Source organism: Apostichopus japonicus, chromosome 9 (assembly GCF_037975245.1).
Source record: "Apostichopus japonicus isolate 1M-3 chromosome 9, ASM3797524v1, whole genome shotgun sequence".
Taxonomy (NCBI): domain Eukaryota; kingdom Metazoa; phylum Echinodermata; class Holothuroidea; order Aspidochirotida; family Stichopodidae; genus Apostichopus; species Apostichopus japonicus.
This window is the reverse complement of record NC_092569.1, coordinates 14,229,440-14,251,275: the sequence shown is the minus strand read 5'-3', so window position 1 is coordinate 14,251,275 and position 21,836 is coordinate 14,229,440. Positions and strand designations below refer to the sequence as shown.

Sequence of the window (21,836 nt, the reverse complement as noted above, 5' to 3'; positions counted from 1 at the left end):
CCTTCTTGTTCCAGCCATTGTTGCAGATCCTTACGACCACTGCTTTCTAGCGCATCTCCAAGTCTCTTGTAAGTTGCGTTCCCTCCATTTTGTTGCTTCCATTTATTTAGCATTTGATAAACTTTTTCTTTGTGTCCCCCAGTCGTATCTGATTGAAGTATGTCCAGGTCTTCGTCACTTATTTCGAGCTTTCTGCCAACTTCCCGCCAATTTCTCGAAATTGCTCCAGACAAACGCTGAGGGAAAGTGTCATAAAATAGCTTTAATGCACTTTCAGAGAAATTAAAAGACAACCAGTAAAATACGACATTGCAGTCTCGTTCTGGCTCACAGTCATTAAGAAACATTGTTGTATTTAGTGTGATGAAATTAATATTTATAAAATCGCAGATTTCTTTGTGTTGTTCTTGTTAAAAAATGATGTATCTTTCTTGATTCATGTGACGACACATTATGACATCTGAAATAAGTTCGATAAAAGTTGTTAGCACCTCACTGAATGTCAGAAACGAATACTTAGATCATATGTGACAACGTATTCCAAGGATGGTAATTTTCGTAGCTATAGCAACTAATTTACCAAGATAAGAAAGCTACCTGAATATCAGCGTTGACTCAATGTAAGGTAGCGCTATATATGTGACTCTCACAAATAACGCCCAAGGTATGTTAGTTACCTTATTCATATTATCAGTAATAAACAGTTATAGGTGAGCTAAAGATCTATGATACTCTCTCTTTCAATTCAAGAAGGAACCAACCAACCAGTTACCTCAATACAACCTTTATTGACAACATAGTGGAGTGATGCTTCTGTGTTTGTTGATTGATACTCATTATAAGTTTCATATTTTCTTGATAAGCCGGGCTGCTCAGAAGTTGTTGAGGAATCCTGGTAAAGATAACAGTATATATGCAAGTCTAGTAACTGTTGAATTAGACTCTGCAAATGTATGAAATACGAAATAACAAGAGCTCATGTTACCTACCGCCACTACTGTTCAGTAGTTGTATCTGATAATTACCGGTTTACATACAACTGAATTAAATATAATGTACTACAATCAGTTAACTTTGGTGTAAATATGTATCCTTTATACCAGTAAATACACTTAATTCATAGTATATAAAATGACCTTAGACAGTGTTCAATTACTTCATTATATATTTTTTCTGTAAGACTAAGGCTATAACCTTCTGTGTTCATTCCAAGGCTTTGAAAAATTCCTTTCCACGTTTCAATGAGAACAGTTAATGAATGCCTGCGCTCATAATTTGTCAACCTTTGACCATTTTTAGCAGTCTTGAACTGAAGTATACCAAGTCTGAAAGATACCCATGCTTTAGATTATACTTTATAATGGTGCAAAGATTTTACGTTCAAATAAAAACTTTTGATATACAAGCGTTCTATAGTTTGACTAATATTGATTCCGACTTGACCTTTGATCTCCATTCCCACCATTAAAAGTTTTACACACTAATAGATAACTATACACCATAAAATGCATCAAGTTTATGATGATTGCATTAACAGGTTTCGGTCTTTGAATTCTGTTGAGCTGTGACCGCACCAAAACATTTCAGTGTTTAAGTATTCATTAATATGTATCTATACACACGCCATATCACGTTCATGTAAACTTCAGGTTGGAATATTTGTATTTACAAGGCTTCAGAGCTGACCGCTACCTACAGAAGGTGACCAAAAAAGAATTAAAAGAGGTGATTGCAAATTTTTCTAAGGTTGATTTACATACCAAGCGTACGTACTGTGACTAATGTAACCTTTACACACAAAAAAATAATAAAATCTTACTCAGGGCTCAAATAATTTGACCCTTTTTGACATTGACCAAAAGCAGCGTCCATTAAGGTGGTTTAACATACCACGAAATGAGCTCAACTTCAATTTTGATGCAGATACATCACCAAGTTTTCAGATCATCCAAAATTTTATCTTGAAATTACCTTCAAAATCTATGAAAAACTTCTCAATATTGTAACATCTTCCACTGCATGCTTTTTTAAGATATCTGTATGACCTTTGCCAAAGGAAACATGAATTTTGCCTATCAATGCTGCTGCATTAATTAAATGTTTGTTTAAAGACTTTAGGTCACTAACAAGAGGCGCGATAATATCATCAAGACCAAAATCGTTATACCATCACATGACTTGCAAGAAGAAACAGTTGTTCAATGATGATGACAATTTCGCAGGAAGATTTTAATCGAAAAGTATATCATACCTAATGTATGTGACCCTGCATTTGCACTTCATGGATTTGTGATTTCAGTTTTATCAATAAATAGCAAGATATTAACAGTGGATTATAAATAGTAACTCTTGAATATTACATTCCCTTCATCAATTCCTAACTCCGCCTGCAGTAGCTTCCATCAACAATATCTCTCAAGATTCCATCCTCACTTACATTGTATTTCATAATACTCTCCATATATCCAGGACTCTCTAAAACAAGTCTCATAACTTGTTGAACTGGTACATACTGAAACGTTTTGTGTATGGGCACCTGCCGTACTTCCCCTGTAGCTGCATGTATTCTAGGTGCACACCCAATTGTAATTTCCAAAGGTTTGAGAAAGTTTTGTGATTCTTCAAAGTACATTTTTGTGTTTATGTTTTGTCCTTTCTTCTTCAAATGGGTTCGTTACTATTGGCATTTCCCCCAGTGATAAAATATGGTGGGGCGGAAGTATCATTCCGCCCCCCCCCCCCTAGCTTCGCAAGTCAGAAAACCCCTTTTCATTTCCAAATGAGAAAAAAATCTCATTTGGAGCACCAAACTGCATCTAAGGCCAGGTGAAAATGCAAAATTATTTAAAAAATGGAGTGGGTGTTGGAGTGTGCTATATTGCACCAAATTTCATCTGAGGCCACCTGGAAATGCAAAAAAATCCAAAGGGGAGGGGTACACCCCCTCCCCTTAGACCCCTCCACCAGGCCGGCCATCAGTCTTTAGCCCCCCCCCCACTCAAAAGTACTTTCCTACGCCACTGATCCAACATACCACCAATCCGTCCAAGTCCCTCATGATGTGTTCCACTGTAAGGTATCCTCATTTCATCAATCCTATTTGACCAATCTGACCAATATGAATAAAGTTGCATCCTAAGAAATACAGATAAAAATAATTTAACAATAATTATTAAAAAACAATAAAATTTAGAACTTGAAGACAAAAGCAATAAAATATGACAGCATTTATAAAACTGAAATACTAAACTATTAAATACTAAACTGAAATACTAAACTATTAATTATACTTTTTAAGAACTCGTTTATTTACAGAGCAGCCCCTTTTGTACAAAACGGCTCCTTAGATCCTTTATTGTAGCTTTTTGATAATGTTTTAGAATTGTTACTATTTAAGAACTGTTTTTATTTACAGAGTAGCCCCCTTTTGTAAACTGGTAAAGACAGCTTCTTAGATCCTTTGTTTTAGTCTGTTGATAAGTTTGATAACTTTTGTAACGCTTTTTTATGTTTCATTATTAACTTCATCTCATAAACTTTTATATGTGGTAACCTGTATTTTGATGTTCTGTATATTGTTATATTTTTATCCTATATATACATTTATTGTGTTAATTTAAACTGGAATGAAGAAATGAAAATGTGAGTTCAAATGTCTTTTAAAACTCCATGTATGGTAATAAGTGCGTAGGCAGCCCTCTTGACCACATGTAGCAAATTTATTAAACACACCGTTATTGATATGGTTATGTATTACACGTACATGTTGAAAGAGGTTACTGGAATTGCCATGAATATGTTGTTCACACATAAAGCATGTTAATCTCGTTGCTTTTGCATTTCACAAATACTGTACCATTGTTGTTAAATGTGTTAAATGCATTTACAGTGCAGTTACATTACCTGACGATAAAACTTCAATCTGGCAGCAAATTTCAAACGAAGTCCACTTTGTGGGATAAGCCCCTTCAACACATCATTATTGAAAAGGTCAAATGACTCTTTTTCGTTTATGCAGTTTTCTGAAAGTTAAAATGAAATTAAAGGTATGGTTGGTATCAATATTGCTAATAACAAATGTATACACAGTTTTCCAAATATTACTTTTTAAATGAAGCTGTGGTTACACTACACTATGTAAACACACATAATCACTTACAATAGCCAATATGGATACATCTCTTCAACACATTTGGATTTTTACTGCTGTACCATTAATAGGCTACTGTAGCCAATGCTGATCATCACAAACCAATGCCAGTAATCTGTTGGACATAACACACCCATCCATCAAAATACTGACCTCCATTGGCACAAGTCGCTCGGCATGTTTTCGAAAGCGACGGTCCTAAAATTCAATATTTTATGCTCAGTTACATAATTTTGTGTTCAGACCAATGTTCATCAAACAGTATGCATCGCCATTCTAAGGTGAAAAGATACGTAAGCATAGGGGAGGGGTTTACTCCAACTGTTCTTGATGGGGGATCAGAAAAAAAATGTGATGTATAGGCTGTCAATCGAAAGAATGGTGACTATTTTAAGAATTTCTTCCGAGAAAAATATCTTACAAGCAAATTAAATTATTCAGTTTAAAAAATATATATGGACATAAAGATAAAGTCATTTTAGATTCTTTCAACAGTTTTGGCAAAAACTCTGTACACAAAAATTGTTTTTCAATATCGGACAAAACATTTTTTTGTGTGTTTTGACCAACTCTTGCTGAGCAGCAAAAGAAAACCACGAAGGATGACGTAGGAGCTGCACATATATCTGTGGATTTCCCTTTTGCTAACTATATGTATAGTCTAGCATTGTTTGTGATTGGATCGGCCTATTTAATACTCCAACATGTTGAATCGATGTTTTGTTGCAAAATTTGCATAGCTGGGAGCTCGCATAGCAATCACAAAGCAGGATATTCATGTTCGCAAGTGCCAAACATGGCAAGCTGTCAACAAGCTAAATAAGATCTGGATGTCGGACTCCCTAGAGAAACAAAAGTCAATGTTTTTCTAATTCTAGTTGAGCCAGTATTCCTGTATGGTTCTGTAACATGGACTATTATCAAGCAACTGGAAAGGAACATAGACGATTGTTGCACAAGATTACTGGGGGCTGCCCTTGATATTAGTTGGAAACAGCTGGTCACTACCACCGACACCCAGAAGAAGCAGCCAACAAGTCCATTCTCTGGGAGCCAAAACATGGTACCCCTAGTGCAAGGCATAAAACCTTCCTGCATTCCTACTAGAGGACAGTGGGGCTTAAATGAGGTCTGAGATAGCAACCCTTAGGAAAGACAGAAATGACTGGGAATCTTGATGCCAGGTTATTTTTGGCAACTTCTTCTAACCCCCATGATAATAATGGTCGGCGGTTTTAAACTGATGACGATGCAGCATTTCAATTTCATTATCATAAAACATAAATTTCCATTTGTTTAGACGGTACCTGTATCATTTACCATGTACAAGCCTAGCCTGACTGATAGTCTCGTAGGCTTTGGCAAATGGGGCTATAAGTGGGTAAATCCGCGTATGAACTAAATGTTACGCCCCACGTTGTCTTCAGTTACGCAGCCTAACCAGGCTAACCTACTGTGTAATTGTGCAACTTGCAATTGTTAGGCTAGAGTAAAGAATACGCTAGGTCTAAAATTCAAGTTACCCCCAAATGTTTCAAAGAGCATATCCAAACCCCACTCTTTTTTTCATTTTAAGTTGGTGAGTAGAGGATACCGAAGAACAGTAGAAATGAAATTAAAACTTGAGATAGATCGACCAAAACGTTGGCTGTGAGTTTTGTAACTTGTGCTAGCGAAACTTTTCGTAGTACAGTCATAAATCGGTGAATCGGTTCGAGTAAGGCTCCATGCAATTAGAGCGCAGCAAAATTGAAGAACTTCTGCAGACGGGTTTCACATGAAAATAGATCACAATTCTTTCGTAGTCACCAACATGTTTCTGTCATGCTGAATTTCAGAGTTAGGCCATTGTTTTAGAACAAGTATAGCAGCCGATCAGATGTGCCTGAATCTGTGCTAGGCTAACGTTATGATAGTAAGCTTTGTAGAGAGAGAGATCACAATGACTCACAGTTACGCTGTGTTAGCCAAATCACCAATTTATGTATGGTGTAATTCGACATTTTTAAAACTAACAAAATATATTTTATGATAAGGACAATGAGTGCCAGAAGACTATGTTTACATCTAGCACTAATACACACTGTACATGTATGTACTATACACACTGTGCATGTATGTAATGGCTGACATTCATTTTATAGTAAAGTATTTTAATTAAATGGAAGAAACCAGAAACAGACAAGTACATAGCAATTTGAATGTGTTTATATGACACTGAAATTTGCACTGAATTAGACTGAATGACCTTAAATTACAATAATTGCGGAATTTCAAAGTGTGATAAATCGGCCAATTTTAAAGCAATGCAACTAAACTTTTCATAATATGCTTATTTCATAGTGTTCCAAGCTTACAATAAATTTGGAAATTTTTGGAGATGGTGCATTAACAGCCATCCATGATTGGACACGGAATGACCCTAAGCCTTACCTAGGCCTATTAGTATTAGCCACCTAGGCCTCCGTGATGCCTTTATTTTGCAAACAGGTCAATTGAAATTCTAGTAACACCCTATCAATTTGCTACTTGCCAATTGCTAGGCTTAAGTAAGGCTTAAGTAGTAACGGCAATATAATTGGAACGAGAGACTCAGAGCTGTTGTTTTACGTCAATGTGTGAGCTACGGTTCCGAAATTTACATGGTTTACACATACTATAGGGCCTATAGGCCTAGTGAAAAATCTGAACTCTATGACTTTGAGTGACTCACTGATGTTTTTGGTATGCTCTAATTTTTAATATTACTCTGGAATGGGCCAAGATGCCTATTCACTGTTGTTATCATACAGTATTAGGAATTGCCTTGCAATTACAGTAGGTAGTTAAAGATATGCAATACACAGATTGTTCGGTCACATCATGCACACTCTTAAATCCATTCTGTTTGACATAACACAGTGCAACCCAACGCCCAACAAAACAAGTTTTAGGATTTATTAAAATGGAGGGAGTGATCACCTTAATTTCATTGAATCAGAGAGGGTGGGTGTTTTCTCAAATTTTGTTTTGTGAGAGGTGATACAAGTGAGGATGATTTTTAGAATAGTCATGCTTATTGCAGAGAGTAAATGAGTGGCAGTGCATCCTGATATACTTCTTAGTTGACAGATTTTCATATGATTCCTTTCTTGACTGACAATATTGGAATAATTTTTCCATACTGATGTTTCAACATGCTTGATATATAGTATAATGTGTGATGAGAACGGTTATAAACTGCCATTTTGTGAGCATTCACAATACCTTTATGATGATATCTATCGTAAAAATAACATTGCACTTTTATTTACAAACAGGCTACAAATTCAAATCCGTACTAAGGCAAATTAGAGTTGAATTAAAAATGATATAAGCATGGAAAGGGGGCAAGAAAAACGAAGGCTTACGTTAAGTGGTTAAAAGACAATCCCACATGATCACAGATGACGATAAAGCCACTACCGTGATGAGGTAAACCTTCTGGTGAACTGGTGCTACGATAACAACTTAACTCTTAATGTGGACAAAACTAAGGAACTGATTGTGGACTTCAGGCGGAACAAAAACACAAAGGACCCTCTGATCATAAATGGTTCTGCTGTAGAGCAGGTGCACACATTAAACTTACTATGCACATTCATTATGAACAATTGTCTTGCAATGAAAATTCAGATGAAATATTGAAGAAGGGACGTCAGAGAATATTCTTTTTACGGACTCTTAAATCTTATGGTGTAAGTGATCTTATTTTAGTGAATTTCTATCGTGCAATTATAGAGAGTATTTTAACAACAAACATTTTAGTCTGGTTTAGTCGTGTGAGTCAGAGGGATCTAGGGAAAGTACAGTCAGTTATCAGGAGTGCTGAGCGTATAATTGACACTAGTCTACCATCCCTGCATTCATTGTATCACGAGCAAGCACTGAGGCGTGTAGATTGTATTATGAAAGATCATTCCCACCCAGCATTTGTGCATTTCAATTTCCTTCCCTCGGGCAATAGACTACTAGCTTTTAGAGGTTTGAAGCGTTTCACCAACAGTTTTTATCCATCTGCAGTGAAGATTTTCAATGCGTATCATAGTCTCTAACTTATTTATCACTCCCTGTATCTTATGTCTTATATGTTCTGAATTCTGCTTTATACAAATTAGCGCTCTGTTTATCGTACAAGTATACATTTTATGGTTCATGCCGTACATATTTCTTATCATTAGTACTTTTTTACATCGTCACTTTTATCGTAATGTTTTTACACCATTGTCGTTAGCCTACCGGTATTTATTACTCATGCAATATCACTTTTATATGTGTTTCATCGTTATGCGTTTTCAATTTCATGTCTGTTTTAGAGCTTTGTGTTTGAACAATTTCCATTGTATTTATATGCATGTGGCTGAATAAATCATCTATCTATCTAGTTTAAAGTGTTAAATGAAGAAGTTGAAAACATTGCTTGACTATGAAAGTATCCCAACTAGAAAATGAAATTAAAACTGCAACTTTGGAAGTAAAAGATGTCATTTTTCAAAATCAGCAGTTGGCAAGTAGATGCAGTGAACTTTTAAGGAAGATCTTATATAAGTATAAGTACGCTTCGAAAAAGCACTGCAGACAGTTGCAAAGGAGCTTTAAGTTTTCTTTGATCACAGCAGATACAGCCTATAAGCCTACATTTTGAAAGGGTCAATTCAGAGAAGACAGAAACAATAAACTTAACTTAAATGATATACAAAAGCAACCTGTTGAAAAATTTAGGTTGTATTGTATGTGAAAGATAGGTTTGGTATCTAAGACAAAGCTTATAGGGTTCTTTGCTCTAACAGCAACATTCCTAGTTTGTTCAAAATTAAAATAACACAAATTGAATAAAGGGATAATGCAGCTGAAGTTACAGCAACTCTAACACAGTCTTCATGATTTCAAAGAATTATAGTTAGCCAATCATGCACTAAGGTTGGTATTTTAAAGCAGAAAGGACTTGTACAAGATGGGGAAGAAATGAAAGTAAAGTTATCAGGTGATGGTACCTTGGGTTAGAAGGTATTTGCATGTTTTAAATTTCACGTTGACCATCCTTAACGAGTCGAAAGCAACATGCAGTGAAGGAAACTATCCTATTGCAATATTCTAGGATAAAGAAAAGGATAACCAAAAGGATCTCAGATGTGACGTTGAAGAGTTCGCTGAAATAAATTTTGGAACAGTAACTCACAAAATAACATACTTTCAAGGTGGGGATTATGAAATTTTGTTATGTATATTATGTTTTGATGAAGCATCTAGTAGGTATCCATGCAATTATTGTAAATCTCCTTCAAATCAATTTCATGCGATTAGCTATGATGAAGAATATGAAAGACCTTCTCGTCGATCAATTAAAGAAATTGAGGAGTGTCCAAAGTTGTCAAACAATTCGAAGGTAAGATATAACTGTTCTGCTCCACCACTTTCCCCCAACATATTTACTTTCTAAAGTGGTTTACACATGTTCCTTAGAATGTCAGATGTTCTTATTAACTTGATTGTTATGGACATCAGAATATTAGATGCAATTGAAAAGTTGTCTAAATTTACTGATTTTAATAGATCTAAGTTTAGCAATTGCTTAATGTTTGAGAACTGTTTAAAGCAAGCTGGTAATCCAAGTTTTAACTTTTTACGTTGGCAAGGATTCAAAGAAATTAAAATGGGCTACTCTTAATTGTCTTCAAAAGCACAGATTCATCAAATCAGTCAACGTGGCGGCATTGCTACACGTGATGTATAAAACAGTATAGTTAGTTACCTATGGAAAGCCAAAACCGACAAAAATGCAGACACAAATTATCTTAACCTAAGTCATTGTGTTAATACAAATTTATCGCCACCTAATGACCAAGAACAATTTAATTCCTTACATGGCACTAATAGCACCTCCACAAAATGACCAAGAACATTTTACTTATGATGTGATCCTAACACTGCTACATAATGACCGCCAATACCGACAATATTCACTAGTCATTATGTGGGGATATCGCATGTCGCCACAAGGTTTAACGCAGATATTTAGTCCTTATGTGGCGAAATGAGAGTATCCACATCATGACCAATGAATACGTTAGTCTTTATGGCGATAAGTTAAGTCTGTTTTGCAATAGTGCTTCAACTTGAACAATTCGCGAACACTATTCTACCCTAGTACTGTGAGGAAATATAATACTTGAATAGAATAGATGAATTCTCAAGTAAGCTAATACGCCAATGAACACTACCTTAATTGTTATTTGTTATAGAGTTTCGTTGTAACAGTAATGTATTAACAAGGCTTCAAAGTAACATCTACTAACATCAAGTGACCAAATAAGACTCAAAAAGAGGGGATTGTAAATTGTTCTAAGGTGGATTTACATACCAAGCGTACGTTTATAAAAGTGACTGTGACCACTTTAACTCCCCCCCATTTTTTTTTTTTACACAGGGTTCGAATAATTTGACCCTTATTGAACATTGACCAAAGCAGTGTCCATTAACGTGGTTACACATTCCACCAATGGAGCTCAACTTCAATGTTTTTGTAGATACATCACCATGTTGTCAGATCATCCAAACTTTTATTTTGAAAACTAGTGTGCCAATTTTCAGACATCTGTCGATTTTCAACCTCATACAGTATCAACAAGTAATATTGTGTATATTACGTATATATCAAACACTTCTACGGTGTTGTAATCTACATGTCTATATTAATGAAAAATTACACAACTATTGACAGAGAGGGACAAAGAACAGTACTCTCATCATAAACAGTAATTAATAATGATGAAATAAGCAGTGTAACGGTGACATATGATTCTGATGTGCACCCCCCTTGTGAACTTACAACTTATATATATGCATATTTATGCGATATACCCGAAAGTTTATATCGTGGACTTAACTTGAAACAACTTGTTTTCAGGCTCTAACCGAGAGCCGAGAGCTAGGCTTCTGGGACACTTCAATGGTGATTAGTATCAGGAACTGTCCAAGATTAACAATTAATATATATTTTTACAGTTACAGTAGGCTTCTTTACCGTATTTAATGCAATTTATACTGGAATAAACGAAACGAAGAAGAAAAACGAACAGCTTCAGGTAGATGATATAAAACTTTTAACTTGGTATCTAATTTTCCTACAACATTACTAAATCTATGTCCTCATGGCTTGGTGGGTTAAGGTGCTCTGCAGCCACATAGGTACTTTGCAACTTTGACATGATGGTTAGCTGCTTGTGGTATGAAAGAATAGAACTTAAATCTTGTTCAAAGCAAAGGTGCAGGAATGATATAAGCAGTTTGTAGGCAAGTATATAGAAAATTGCCAACATAAAGAGTATTAAATAAGTAATGGGTGTGACCATTTTTGCAAAGACTAACATAAAAGGTCTTGCGCAAAAGAAATGGAATCGTTTTGCAAGACAAGTCTTTAGAAGTAGAACCAATGGTAACTATTCTTTAGGCAGTCAAATGCACTGCTTCTTAATGTATATACCCATTACTATAACAATAATAAAATCTTACTTTGTCAAACACATTGTTCCTTCTTTTGACAATTTCTTTCAATGAATACAAGATATATAAATACAAAAATGAATACCCCCCCAAAAACCCCCATCTTCAAACATAATACCTAATCATTTATGGATAGGACCTTCCATGGAAGAGTTCACAGTGTTCAAGACTGAAAGTTATACTTCACATGGTTTAACATATCCATCTCAACTCTCCTTCTACCCACCCCCTCTATGAAATAAACAGAGTAAAGACTCTGCATGCAGTTACATGTGGTGTGGAAAATTAAATATTCATTGTTTTCTTCCTGTACTGGGCAATCTTTAACCAGTACTAAGAAGTTGAAAATTTTTGGTTACTTGCTTCAAAACAAAACCAAAACAAATAATTTTACCAAGGAAACATGTTTTGGTCTCCAAAATAAGATGCAGTACTTAATCAAATAGACAAGATTCAAGCATTTGCAGGATGCTTACATTACAATGGAAGCTTTTTATACCACAAATTTGGACGGAAACATGTGACAGACAGGAAAACTGTACTTGTAATGTGAGGAGAGACAAATCACAAACAAACAGTGCAACAAATTCAGCCTGTATCTGAAAAGAAGGCAAGTGGTGAAGTGAAAGACTATACTGGAGTGACGAAAAAGTATTAGTATTGATATGGCCAATGACAAGGCAAACAGTGAGAAGCATACCTGTACAAGAGCCACAATAAGCTGACAGGCTGGTGCATAGCTACCGTATTTAGTATATGTATACAAACACAGAAATCTGAAACTGAAAAAAAGCAGTGTTACGTTTCTGAATTCTATCACTTTGAATTTAAGTGGTGAAAATTATGGAGTCAGAAATCAGAAATGACAATTGGCATAGCTGAAATAATCACCTGTTAGTACCAGCCTGTTCATCCTTTTATGATAAACAATGAGCTGCCGCCATACAAGATTGTTTATTTTAAAGAAGATTTCTTAAAACAATCACAATCAGTCTGAATACTTGTAACGGTGGTCATTATGAAAGCAATTTTGCTTAAATTTCATACATAAAAATAGCCAGTTCCAAAAATGTTGACGAAAGGTTGGAAGAGGTTGATATGCGTTATAAGAATGAAGGCAACCCATTGTGGTTTTCATACACAACCTGTAAACTTACTATCAAACAAGTAGACTTTATGCTTCTGCTCATACTGTGGAATTAAAAATAAGTAAATGTTTATAATGTGGCAGGCCCAAAAAGCAGGCACCCCAACAAAAGCAACAATAACAGTATGCAAGTGACATTAGTTTCATGAATTTTGTCGGCACTAGAACATTCAACGACAGTATATTCTCTTCCATGGGACCTTTTGTATCCTCTCTGGAAGGGTGGTTCATTTCCTGGTGGTTTGGAATATTTCTTCTGACATGACTTGCAAATACAGTCTTCATCATATATACCTTGTTCTTTCAAGTTGATGAACAACTGAACGCAGTGTGGAAGTGCCTGACCAATATGCCAGTAGCGAAATTTACTTTTCAGGCACACTTTACATGGCCCACTTGTTTTACTAGGATGCAAGGTTTGGCATGCACTTTCCTTAGGCATAGCAATGGATAATTACAAGCTTATTTACAACAATAGCTACATAAATAAAACAGTAAAGAGCTAAGATTATAAAAAAAGTATTATATAAAATGACACTTAATGGGCTTGGACTAGCCTATATAAAATGTAAACAGCAAGCACTAGAATAGTACTACTACTTGGTCTGCAACTAACTTAAGATAGGCAAGGCTATGACATTATCAAGTACTGACACCAACTACAGCCTACAGGAGGCTTATGGCTGGCCTTTAGAAATGAACCCAATAATCCAACTCCTAGGTTTAGCTTACTTAGATTAGAAAAACATGTCTGAAATGGTATAGGAATAAGTTAGACTATTGCTTGTACTTTTGTGAATTGTAGGCATCAATAAAGTTTGAAATACTTGTACGACTTCAAAAACATCATACAACTGCTAAAGTTCTAGATATGAACTTGGCTATAATTATAAGTAGGGACACCGAACTATGCAAGTAGCATTTAGAATCAGGGATACCTAACTAATAAATGAACTAGGACGCTGTGAGCTGACAAATTTGAGTTTGAGATAAGAGAAATAGGCCTAGGTAATAACTATTATTAATATTAGGGAGTGTGTCACTAATGCTAATTGGTTCCCTAGCATTACAGTACTAGGGCTAGTATTTTACCAACACACTACGTAAGCCCACGCACTCCTGGGGCCTTCTCCAAATCATATTCATAATTTACCCTGTGCTTGTGCACACCTGTAGGATGTAGGACAGTTTTGTGTACGTACTGCTATAACAAGTTAATAAACATAGGCTAGGCTACTGACAAATACTGTGTACTCCGTGGCTTTGTTAATGCGATTGCGAAGCCTAAGCACTGATCGCTTCGTGTAGTGTATACGATAGGATAAAAATAAAGACCCAAGCAACACGTTTAGGGTCTCATTTTCAGCAGGCCAAAAATAACCTCATTTAACCGTGAAATGATTTCACGGTGTGGTATATTGTATGAAAAATGTCTTATACCAGAAAATTCACCCGTTGGTACGACTGGTGACTTAAGACGGCAATGTCACAGATAAAATCGGAGCTAAATTTAGGTACTCACCTCACTATTTCTCGCAAGTAGAGTTCATTTATTCGTCGTCAACCATACTCCAGCAGCTTAGTTTCGTAAAAACTCGGATATTTTCGAGTAAAGGAATGTTTTACGTCACATATGAAGAAATTTATCGCTTCTGAAATATAAGAATATGAATAATTCCGACAATTTCCTTATGTGGTGTCGATTGGATTCACGCAACTTCGCAATCCGGAAGAGAGTAGTTTTTACTACTGATACGTCTCGTGACTAATAATTGCGCAATAACGGTTTTTTCTTGAGGTCAGATCTCCGACTGTCAACGGAGAGTATGATGTTCGAACGTTTATGAAAGTCATATAGTTTTAAATAAAGGAAATGTGCATTATGAAACCATACCACTTCAAAGGAAAATAATGAGAGAAGAAATGGTGTTCAAAGTTTCATCAAAGTATCAATATCATAACGAAATAACGTAATAATTCAAACCTGCAAAAGAGTTTGCGTATCGTTGTCGTCTTCTACATCAGTCTCGACATCCGTTCGGTTACGAAGAAATTAACTAGGATCCAAGAGAGAGATAAACATGCATATGCATGATATGTAACTTAGAAAGTCTGCATCGAATAATCGTACATTTCCTAAAGTAGAGTTTATTACATGATCAATCCTATTCAATGTTACACGCTTCATATATATTACGTTGTGCAGCATATGAACTTGGACCTTGGACTCGATGCGTCATCGCCCGTATGGAACGACATTGTTTTATATATTAGAAAATGTGTTTAGAGACCCAGGAGGTTCCAATAATGAAATGCTAGAGAGTATACCGGAGACGGTCTTCCGTGGTCAACAGCCAGAGTGTGTCTGATGCTTTATTGTCATTTTCATTTTCATTAAACACAAAACATATGGTATGAACGGCCCTTCATAATACTTAGAGTGGTGTGCACACGATCTACATATTGTACACGAACTTCTTTTATTTGCGCATGTCACTTAACTGTTAATATATAACAATTTTAACATTAATTCAATAATTACAGCTATCTCTAATTCATTTTAAAATATCTCTAATTCATTTCCAGACATCTCTCATTCATTTCCAGATATCAATATACAAAACGCATTTTGGATATCAGAAACTGAATTCGAGATATCAAGATTTCGATTTAGAGATATCCAGAACTGATAAGAGATATCAAGAATTTGAATTAGAGATATCTAAAACTGAATTCGACATATAAAGAGCTCGAATAAGAGATTTCCAAAATTTAGTTTCCGTACACGAGACTTTCCTCTTAACTGCACGGACTCGAATAAGTAGTCTTATCAGTACTAATCATTCAGTCTTATCATGCACCTCATTAATTTGCTAATATGAAACAGTAAGCTATCAGCATAAGTACGGAATGCAGTAAAAGTATGTACTTTGAACTTTATTGCCTACCATGACATTTTAATCACTTTAGGAATTACTGTGTCATATCATAAACATGTCGCAGATACTTTATGATAAATGTTAATTGACTTATAGTAATCAGCAATTTGTAAGAATGTTTGTACATATACCCTGTTAAGTGTAGCTGTTGGCTAGTAATTTCATCACAATCGTTGTCAACAGACCTTAGTGTATCTTTCAAAGAAGAAAAGGAGAACAAGAAATATCTCAAACAAAATCCATCAGAAAATGGCGGCGCATTGCATGGAGCAACCGAAATCAAAGAAAAACAAAGGATCATGTTATGCAGGTACTGTGTAAAGTATCGATCAGTCACTTCACTTTTGTTTACATTTATATTTCAGGTCATCGGGTCGCCCAAGGTCAGTTGTTACTAGAGAGAAATTACTGCTTCTCTCTCGACAAAAGCAATTACTGCAAAGGTGAATGGAAAATCAATCAAATGTTCGCCGCCTTTCATTTATAAATATCTCAAAAAAATGTAGCTGAACAATAGAAACACTTACTCAAATATCACTCAAGAAGCTTTGCAAGAGCCTATAAGATGCCCGCATGCCGACTTTCCCAACTTCGGTGTCAAGGTGAGGATTATTTATTTCAGTTGGCATGCAACTTTTGTTTGTGGGAATGAGATATATAGGAGATGCTATATATATATATATATTATTGTCTAAGCAAGTAATTTTTGATTCCACACATCGTTATTTTAACCCCAAATCAGCAGAAAGATGTTAATATGCACACTATACATAGTGCTTATATGGATAAAACTTCTCGATATATAGAGGAAGGAACGGATGTAGAGCATATGTACAGAATTAAAACATATTCAGTACAAATGTTAAACTTCACAGTTTAGACCTGAAAGGAATTCAGTTGCGATCAAGATGTACAACCTGTCAACATATCTGCAAATGCAAAAGTATAACTAAATTAGCTGAACTTTTCTGTACAGATCAAAGTTTATATTGTCTATTGAAGGAATGTAAGGAATTCATTGCATTAAGTGCCACACTTGTACCTATAAGTATAAGAATGTGACATTCAGCCATCTCATTTATTCCATTCACCGCATTGTGAATACATTGAACAGTATACACTTGATTTTTAGCATTCAGTATTTAATTAATTATAACAAATTTATCACCACTATTTTATTACAAACGTGAAGAAATAATCTCTGACTTTTAACAGATGTCTAGTTACTACTTAGGATTAAATTGCGGCTGAGAAGAGTTTGGGATAAACATATTTAAAATCTGTTAACACTGTTGGAATGGCAAGAAGATGGGAAAAGGCTGTCACAAGACGTTCATATTCTGTTCCTGGTCCTCATAGTTTGTGGCATATGGATGGTCATCACATGAAGCTAATCAGGTTTGAAATTAACTGTATAGCACGGCCACATGAGTCAGGGATAGACATTGCCAAATGAGTTAATTCATTGTCAAAATATCACGGCACTAGAAAGAATTTAAACGTGTATTCTGCAAGAACTTGCATTTTTTTGTCAATTGTCCAAGTCATTAAAATTGTCAAAGTCTCAAGTCAACATTGGACAGATTTCATTGCCATTAATCTTGTCTCTTATGTGTACTGACCATGTCTGCTTCTCGTTTCTGTCTTTGAATAGATGAATTTTTGTAACACAAACAAAATGTTTCAAGCCTCTCTAATTCTGCATTGGACAGTAAAAAGTCAAGACTCTGAACAATTCTTTCTCTTAAAATAACAAACTTGACATACAGTCTCTTTTCAAATTAACATCAAACGTCCTAGCAAATGCAAACTTTAAGAAAAAATCATCAAACCTCTAGGAGCATTACATATACAATTGTGTAGGTCAGTTGGCAGGGGCGTATCCAGGATTTTCTAACCCGGGGGCGCGAATTACTATCTAAGCGGAGCGCCACCATCGGTTGGCGCGCAGCGTACAAGAAAATTTCTGGTTTTGATACCCCCCAGATCACCGGAAATGACACTTCTCGGGCTTGAAAATGACCAACCAGATGTACACTTTTGCCTGAGAACCAAATATCTCCCAATACTTTTTTCCCATCCATAACCTTTTTGAAGATTTTCACTAGTCACACATCATGTTCGACCTCATCGCATCTCCTGTGGATCATTGCTTTTTGTAGGTGATTCTACGTCGCGACCCACAATACCCGACAGCCCCACTTTTGAAGGTTTTAAGCCCATTTTTTGTTCAGAATTTCAAAATTCACATTTCTCGTGATTAAGCTTACTTCAAAACATACCCATAATGTTGCAAAAAATGGACAACCAATATAGAAAAACCTCCTTCAACCCCTAACAGACTGGTCAAAATTGCACGAGTAGAGGGAAGTATGATGAAGAACGTTGGTCAGGAAATTTTCGAAAATTCAGACACAGTTAATTTATTGGTGTACAAATATTGTAACCTCCTATAACGGCTATTATAAAACTTCGTTGAAGGAAATGAAAAAAATACCAGATATATTTCCGAAACCGAACACTACACACATAGGTCAAGGAGGCGGAGGGGGGGGGGGCTAACGAAATATTTCTTTCTGAAAATTGGGCAATATGCTGAGAATTTTTCGGGCACCTATACTGAAAGAAAAATACATTGCAATGATGTAGCTAAAGGAAATGAATAGTTTAAAAATGATCTCCTTGGTAATTAAAATAAAGTTCTAAGCTCGGCCGACTCATTCGCCATTACTAATGTAAAAGAGAGTTTTGACATAATTGGACCTGCATGCTTTTTTCTCCATCAACATAGGACAATTCGTTGTTTATATGAGCATCCCATGGTATACTGCGCAACTTTTCAGTGACCGTACGGTACATGATGGCATGCGATGTAATAACCGATGCTTGCTTATATGATATTGACATTAACATGTTGAACGCGCGCGGAGCGCGCGAAAATGTTGGTTTTATTTTTCGGGCAAATCGTTACAGCTCCCCAAATCAAATTGGGCTCCTTCGTCTTTGACTACACATAGACAGTTTTGAAGCTGTTTATCCTGGAACGCCATTTTCATGCTCAGTGACATGATGTGATATCTGTTGTTTGCTTTACAAATTCGAACAGGCGCGTAGCGAATAATTTGCCAAGGGAGGGCGAAGCCTGTAGGCAAATTATCTAAGCGTAGCGCCACCACGAGTTGGCGCGAAGCGTACAAGAAAATTTTGGCCGAAAATGCCTCCCAGATCGCTGGAAATGACACTTCCCATGCCTTGTAAGTTGCATCTAAGCATTTTCTACTCGAATTTACTAGCGATATCAAAAACAAAAAATATGCTCGGGGGGGGGGGGGAGGGGGAGGGGCGGTCGCCCCATTCCCGAAATGCGTCATGTTCCCCGACGACTCGGTCGAGTTCGAGACCAGCCACAGTTGGTTTCATAGCACAATTGCTTAAGGAGTCCATACACAAACACGCGTTATGATAGACCATATATAGTATAAATATATAGATACATTAGTGAGAGAGGAAAAATGGAAACGTCAAAACTGGAGTTGTCGGTGAAAGGGGTATGGTGAGGCGCACGCCCCTTCCGAAATCCTCGATCCGTAACTGGCTACCCGGCCATGTGTGTATAATAGGGTTTAGCGCTGTAATGATGTCACTGTTCCTCTGTCTCTTCCCGGTGTCTTGGCGTTGATCTTCTACTCCCTCCTTTTCTCCTTTCCCTCCTTCTTCTTTTTCTTTTCAATTCCTTCCTCTCCTCCTCTTTTTTCCCCTCTTTTTTCCTTTTTTCCCCTCTTTTTTGCTCTCCTCTTTTTCTTACCCGGGGGGCGCGCCCCCAACGCCCCCCCCCCTGGATACGCGCCTGGTTGGTCTTGTAACGACCTAATATAAATAGACACATTGTCATGGCTTTCACATTGATGGCAAATATAATGATAACAACAAAGTATGATAAGACAGGTTTCCATCTACGACCTGTGTTGCCCTTCTGTGACATAATATTGTTGTTAAGGGTCTTTCCAGCTATTGCAGACACTTATTTCACCAGCACTCATACTCATTTCTCTTTTAAGTGTAATACATCTTCTAACTAAACGTAAACAATACAACGTTATAGTTAACAATCAAATACAACACTCCTTAGTCTCAGTGACCCCTCACATCATCAATTACAAATTTTCTACAGATCTCAGCAACATTTCAGGAGATCCATATGTGAATATTGCATAAAGTTGGACATCCCCTGAGAAATTAAAGAAGTGGAGTAATAGTTCTTCCATAAAGGTATCAATCCACTGACTCTGTAAAATAGTACAATGCTCAAAGACCACAAAGCAATGGAGGTATACCACTGTTCTTTGCATCCTTTGTTTTCACTAGGCAAAATAAGTTGAGCCGATATTTGGTTGCAGATTGCTCCAACACAAGAAAAGACGGATTTCACCTGCACGCTTTTCCGAACGACGACAGAAATCGAAGAATTTGGACATATTTCTTTCGAAACATTACACATAGACAACGTTATGTTTGCCTGCATGGTCAGCCTACACTATTGCCAAACTACTTGTTGTGACCACAGCCTAGGCCTCCTTGAAGCAGCAAATGACGATATTTTTTATTGGTTACCTGGTATTTTGCACAAAACCCAAAGCCAGTTGGATTAAGAACAATCAGTACTAGATCTGCAATTTTTCGTTTGTGGTAAAACTGGCGTTGTGTTATGATTTATAGGTAACAGTTGGCTGATACAACGTACACAGGCTAGCTTGTAATACAACGTCTATGAGTAGGTCTAGACCCATGTTACTCCTACTAGTAATATAGGGTTGCACTTGTACTTTACAGAATATCACAATTTCCTTGCACTGTGAGTAACAAAATTCTAGAAGTTTTGCTACGAAGTTAAGTAGCAGGATCATCGACATTCGAGTACATTTAAATCATATAATAGCCTTAATAACGGTGGCTGTGTTTATGCTCAACCAACCAGTTTCGGTTCAGGATATTCTCACCGTTCTGCTCGGGTACTTCCATCGGCAGCAACGCGTCTCGGCCATCGGGATCGTTTTACAATTCTTCTGCAAGGGGCTCAAATTGATAAGGCAAAACACCGATATCTTCGTAACCCTCGAAAAACATTTTACCTCTTCTTCCTCAAGAAAATAATTTTCGCCAAGCTTACGAATGTTCTGAGACATGAGGCCCATTTCCTCGGAATCGGAAGATTTGGGAGAGGACTTTTTTTCTGTTGATGATGTACGTAGTAACATGTATGACGCCTTTACAGTAAACATCGGGGAGTCGACTTTCAGTAATCGTTTTCATCATGAGGTTTTCAGTTACTGCATTCAACTACATCAAAGTTTAAAAACAACGAAGCACAAAAGAATAATAATAATCGGGAATCCACTTCAATTTAAGTTGAATGTTTATAATTTGTTCGAACCTTCGTGTAATGAAACTCGTTTTTTGTTTGTTTTCTTTTCAATATTTTTCTAGTCAGATTTGTCCTACTTTTACATTTAACAATAATAAAAGAACCACAAAAGAATAAGAAGCCAGGAAATTTGATTTCCCCCTGTTCTTCTCATATCAGTTTCTACAAAATCAATATGTTGGTGCCCCATTCGCGAACTGCGTTATGTGTATGTAGCTACGCTCAAATATACTGTAGTTACCGTGGCGAGAGAGTCAAACTTTTACATTTAATTTACAATATCTTAACAAAAATGGTTTAAGTTGCTACTTTGAAACAAGCAAACATTTAATGGTGTACTCTTTAAAATACAACATTATAAAAATAGTTATCTTTAACGCATGCGCAAAGTTAATGGAGTTTTTTATTTAATACAACATTATAAAAATAGTTATCTTTAACGCATGCGCAAAGTTAATGGAGTTTTTATTTAATACTAAAATAGTCGGACTCAAGACCTACTACAGGAAATAAACAACGTGTGACGATCGTCTGTTCTTAGAAACAACATTTTGCTCTAAATTGCGTATAGTTAATATTAAGGTTTAGAGAAAAACGATGTTACCGAACCACTGTTGTTTCATGCAAGGCATTACATTTGTGTTAATTTCACCTCTG

General features: G+C 36.2%; 2 protein-coding genes across 3 annotated transcripts in view; both read right to left on the bottom strand.

Annotated features, from left to right (window-relative positions):
* Positions 1-20,991, bottom strand: part of LOC139974478 (uncharacterized) — a 40,098-nt gene extending 19,107 nt beyond the window's left edge. Inside the window, exons 1-3 of one of the 2 annotated variants that reach the window (XM_071981658.1) lie at positions 20,755-20,991; positions 773-892; positions 2-236 (exon numbers count right to left, since the gene is read on the bottom strand). In XM_071981658.1, the coding sequence (XP_071837759.1) occupies positions 2-236; positions 773-892; positions 20,755-20,949 (550 nt within the window). In that variant the 5' untranslated portion in view covers positions 20,950-20,991. Of the gene's footprint in view, position 1; positions 237-772; positions 893-3,034; positions 3,120-20,754 lie in introns of those variants that run through there. The other variant, XM_071981660.1, reaches the window with a different exon arrangement.
* Positions 1-21,836, bottom strand: part of LOC139974480 (receptor-interacting serine/threonine-protein kinase 1-like) — a 240,480-nt gene that overhangs the window by 68,677 nt on the left and 149,967 nt on the right. The gene's annotated exons all lie outside the window — the stretch shown is intronic.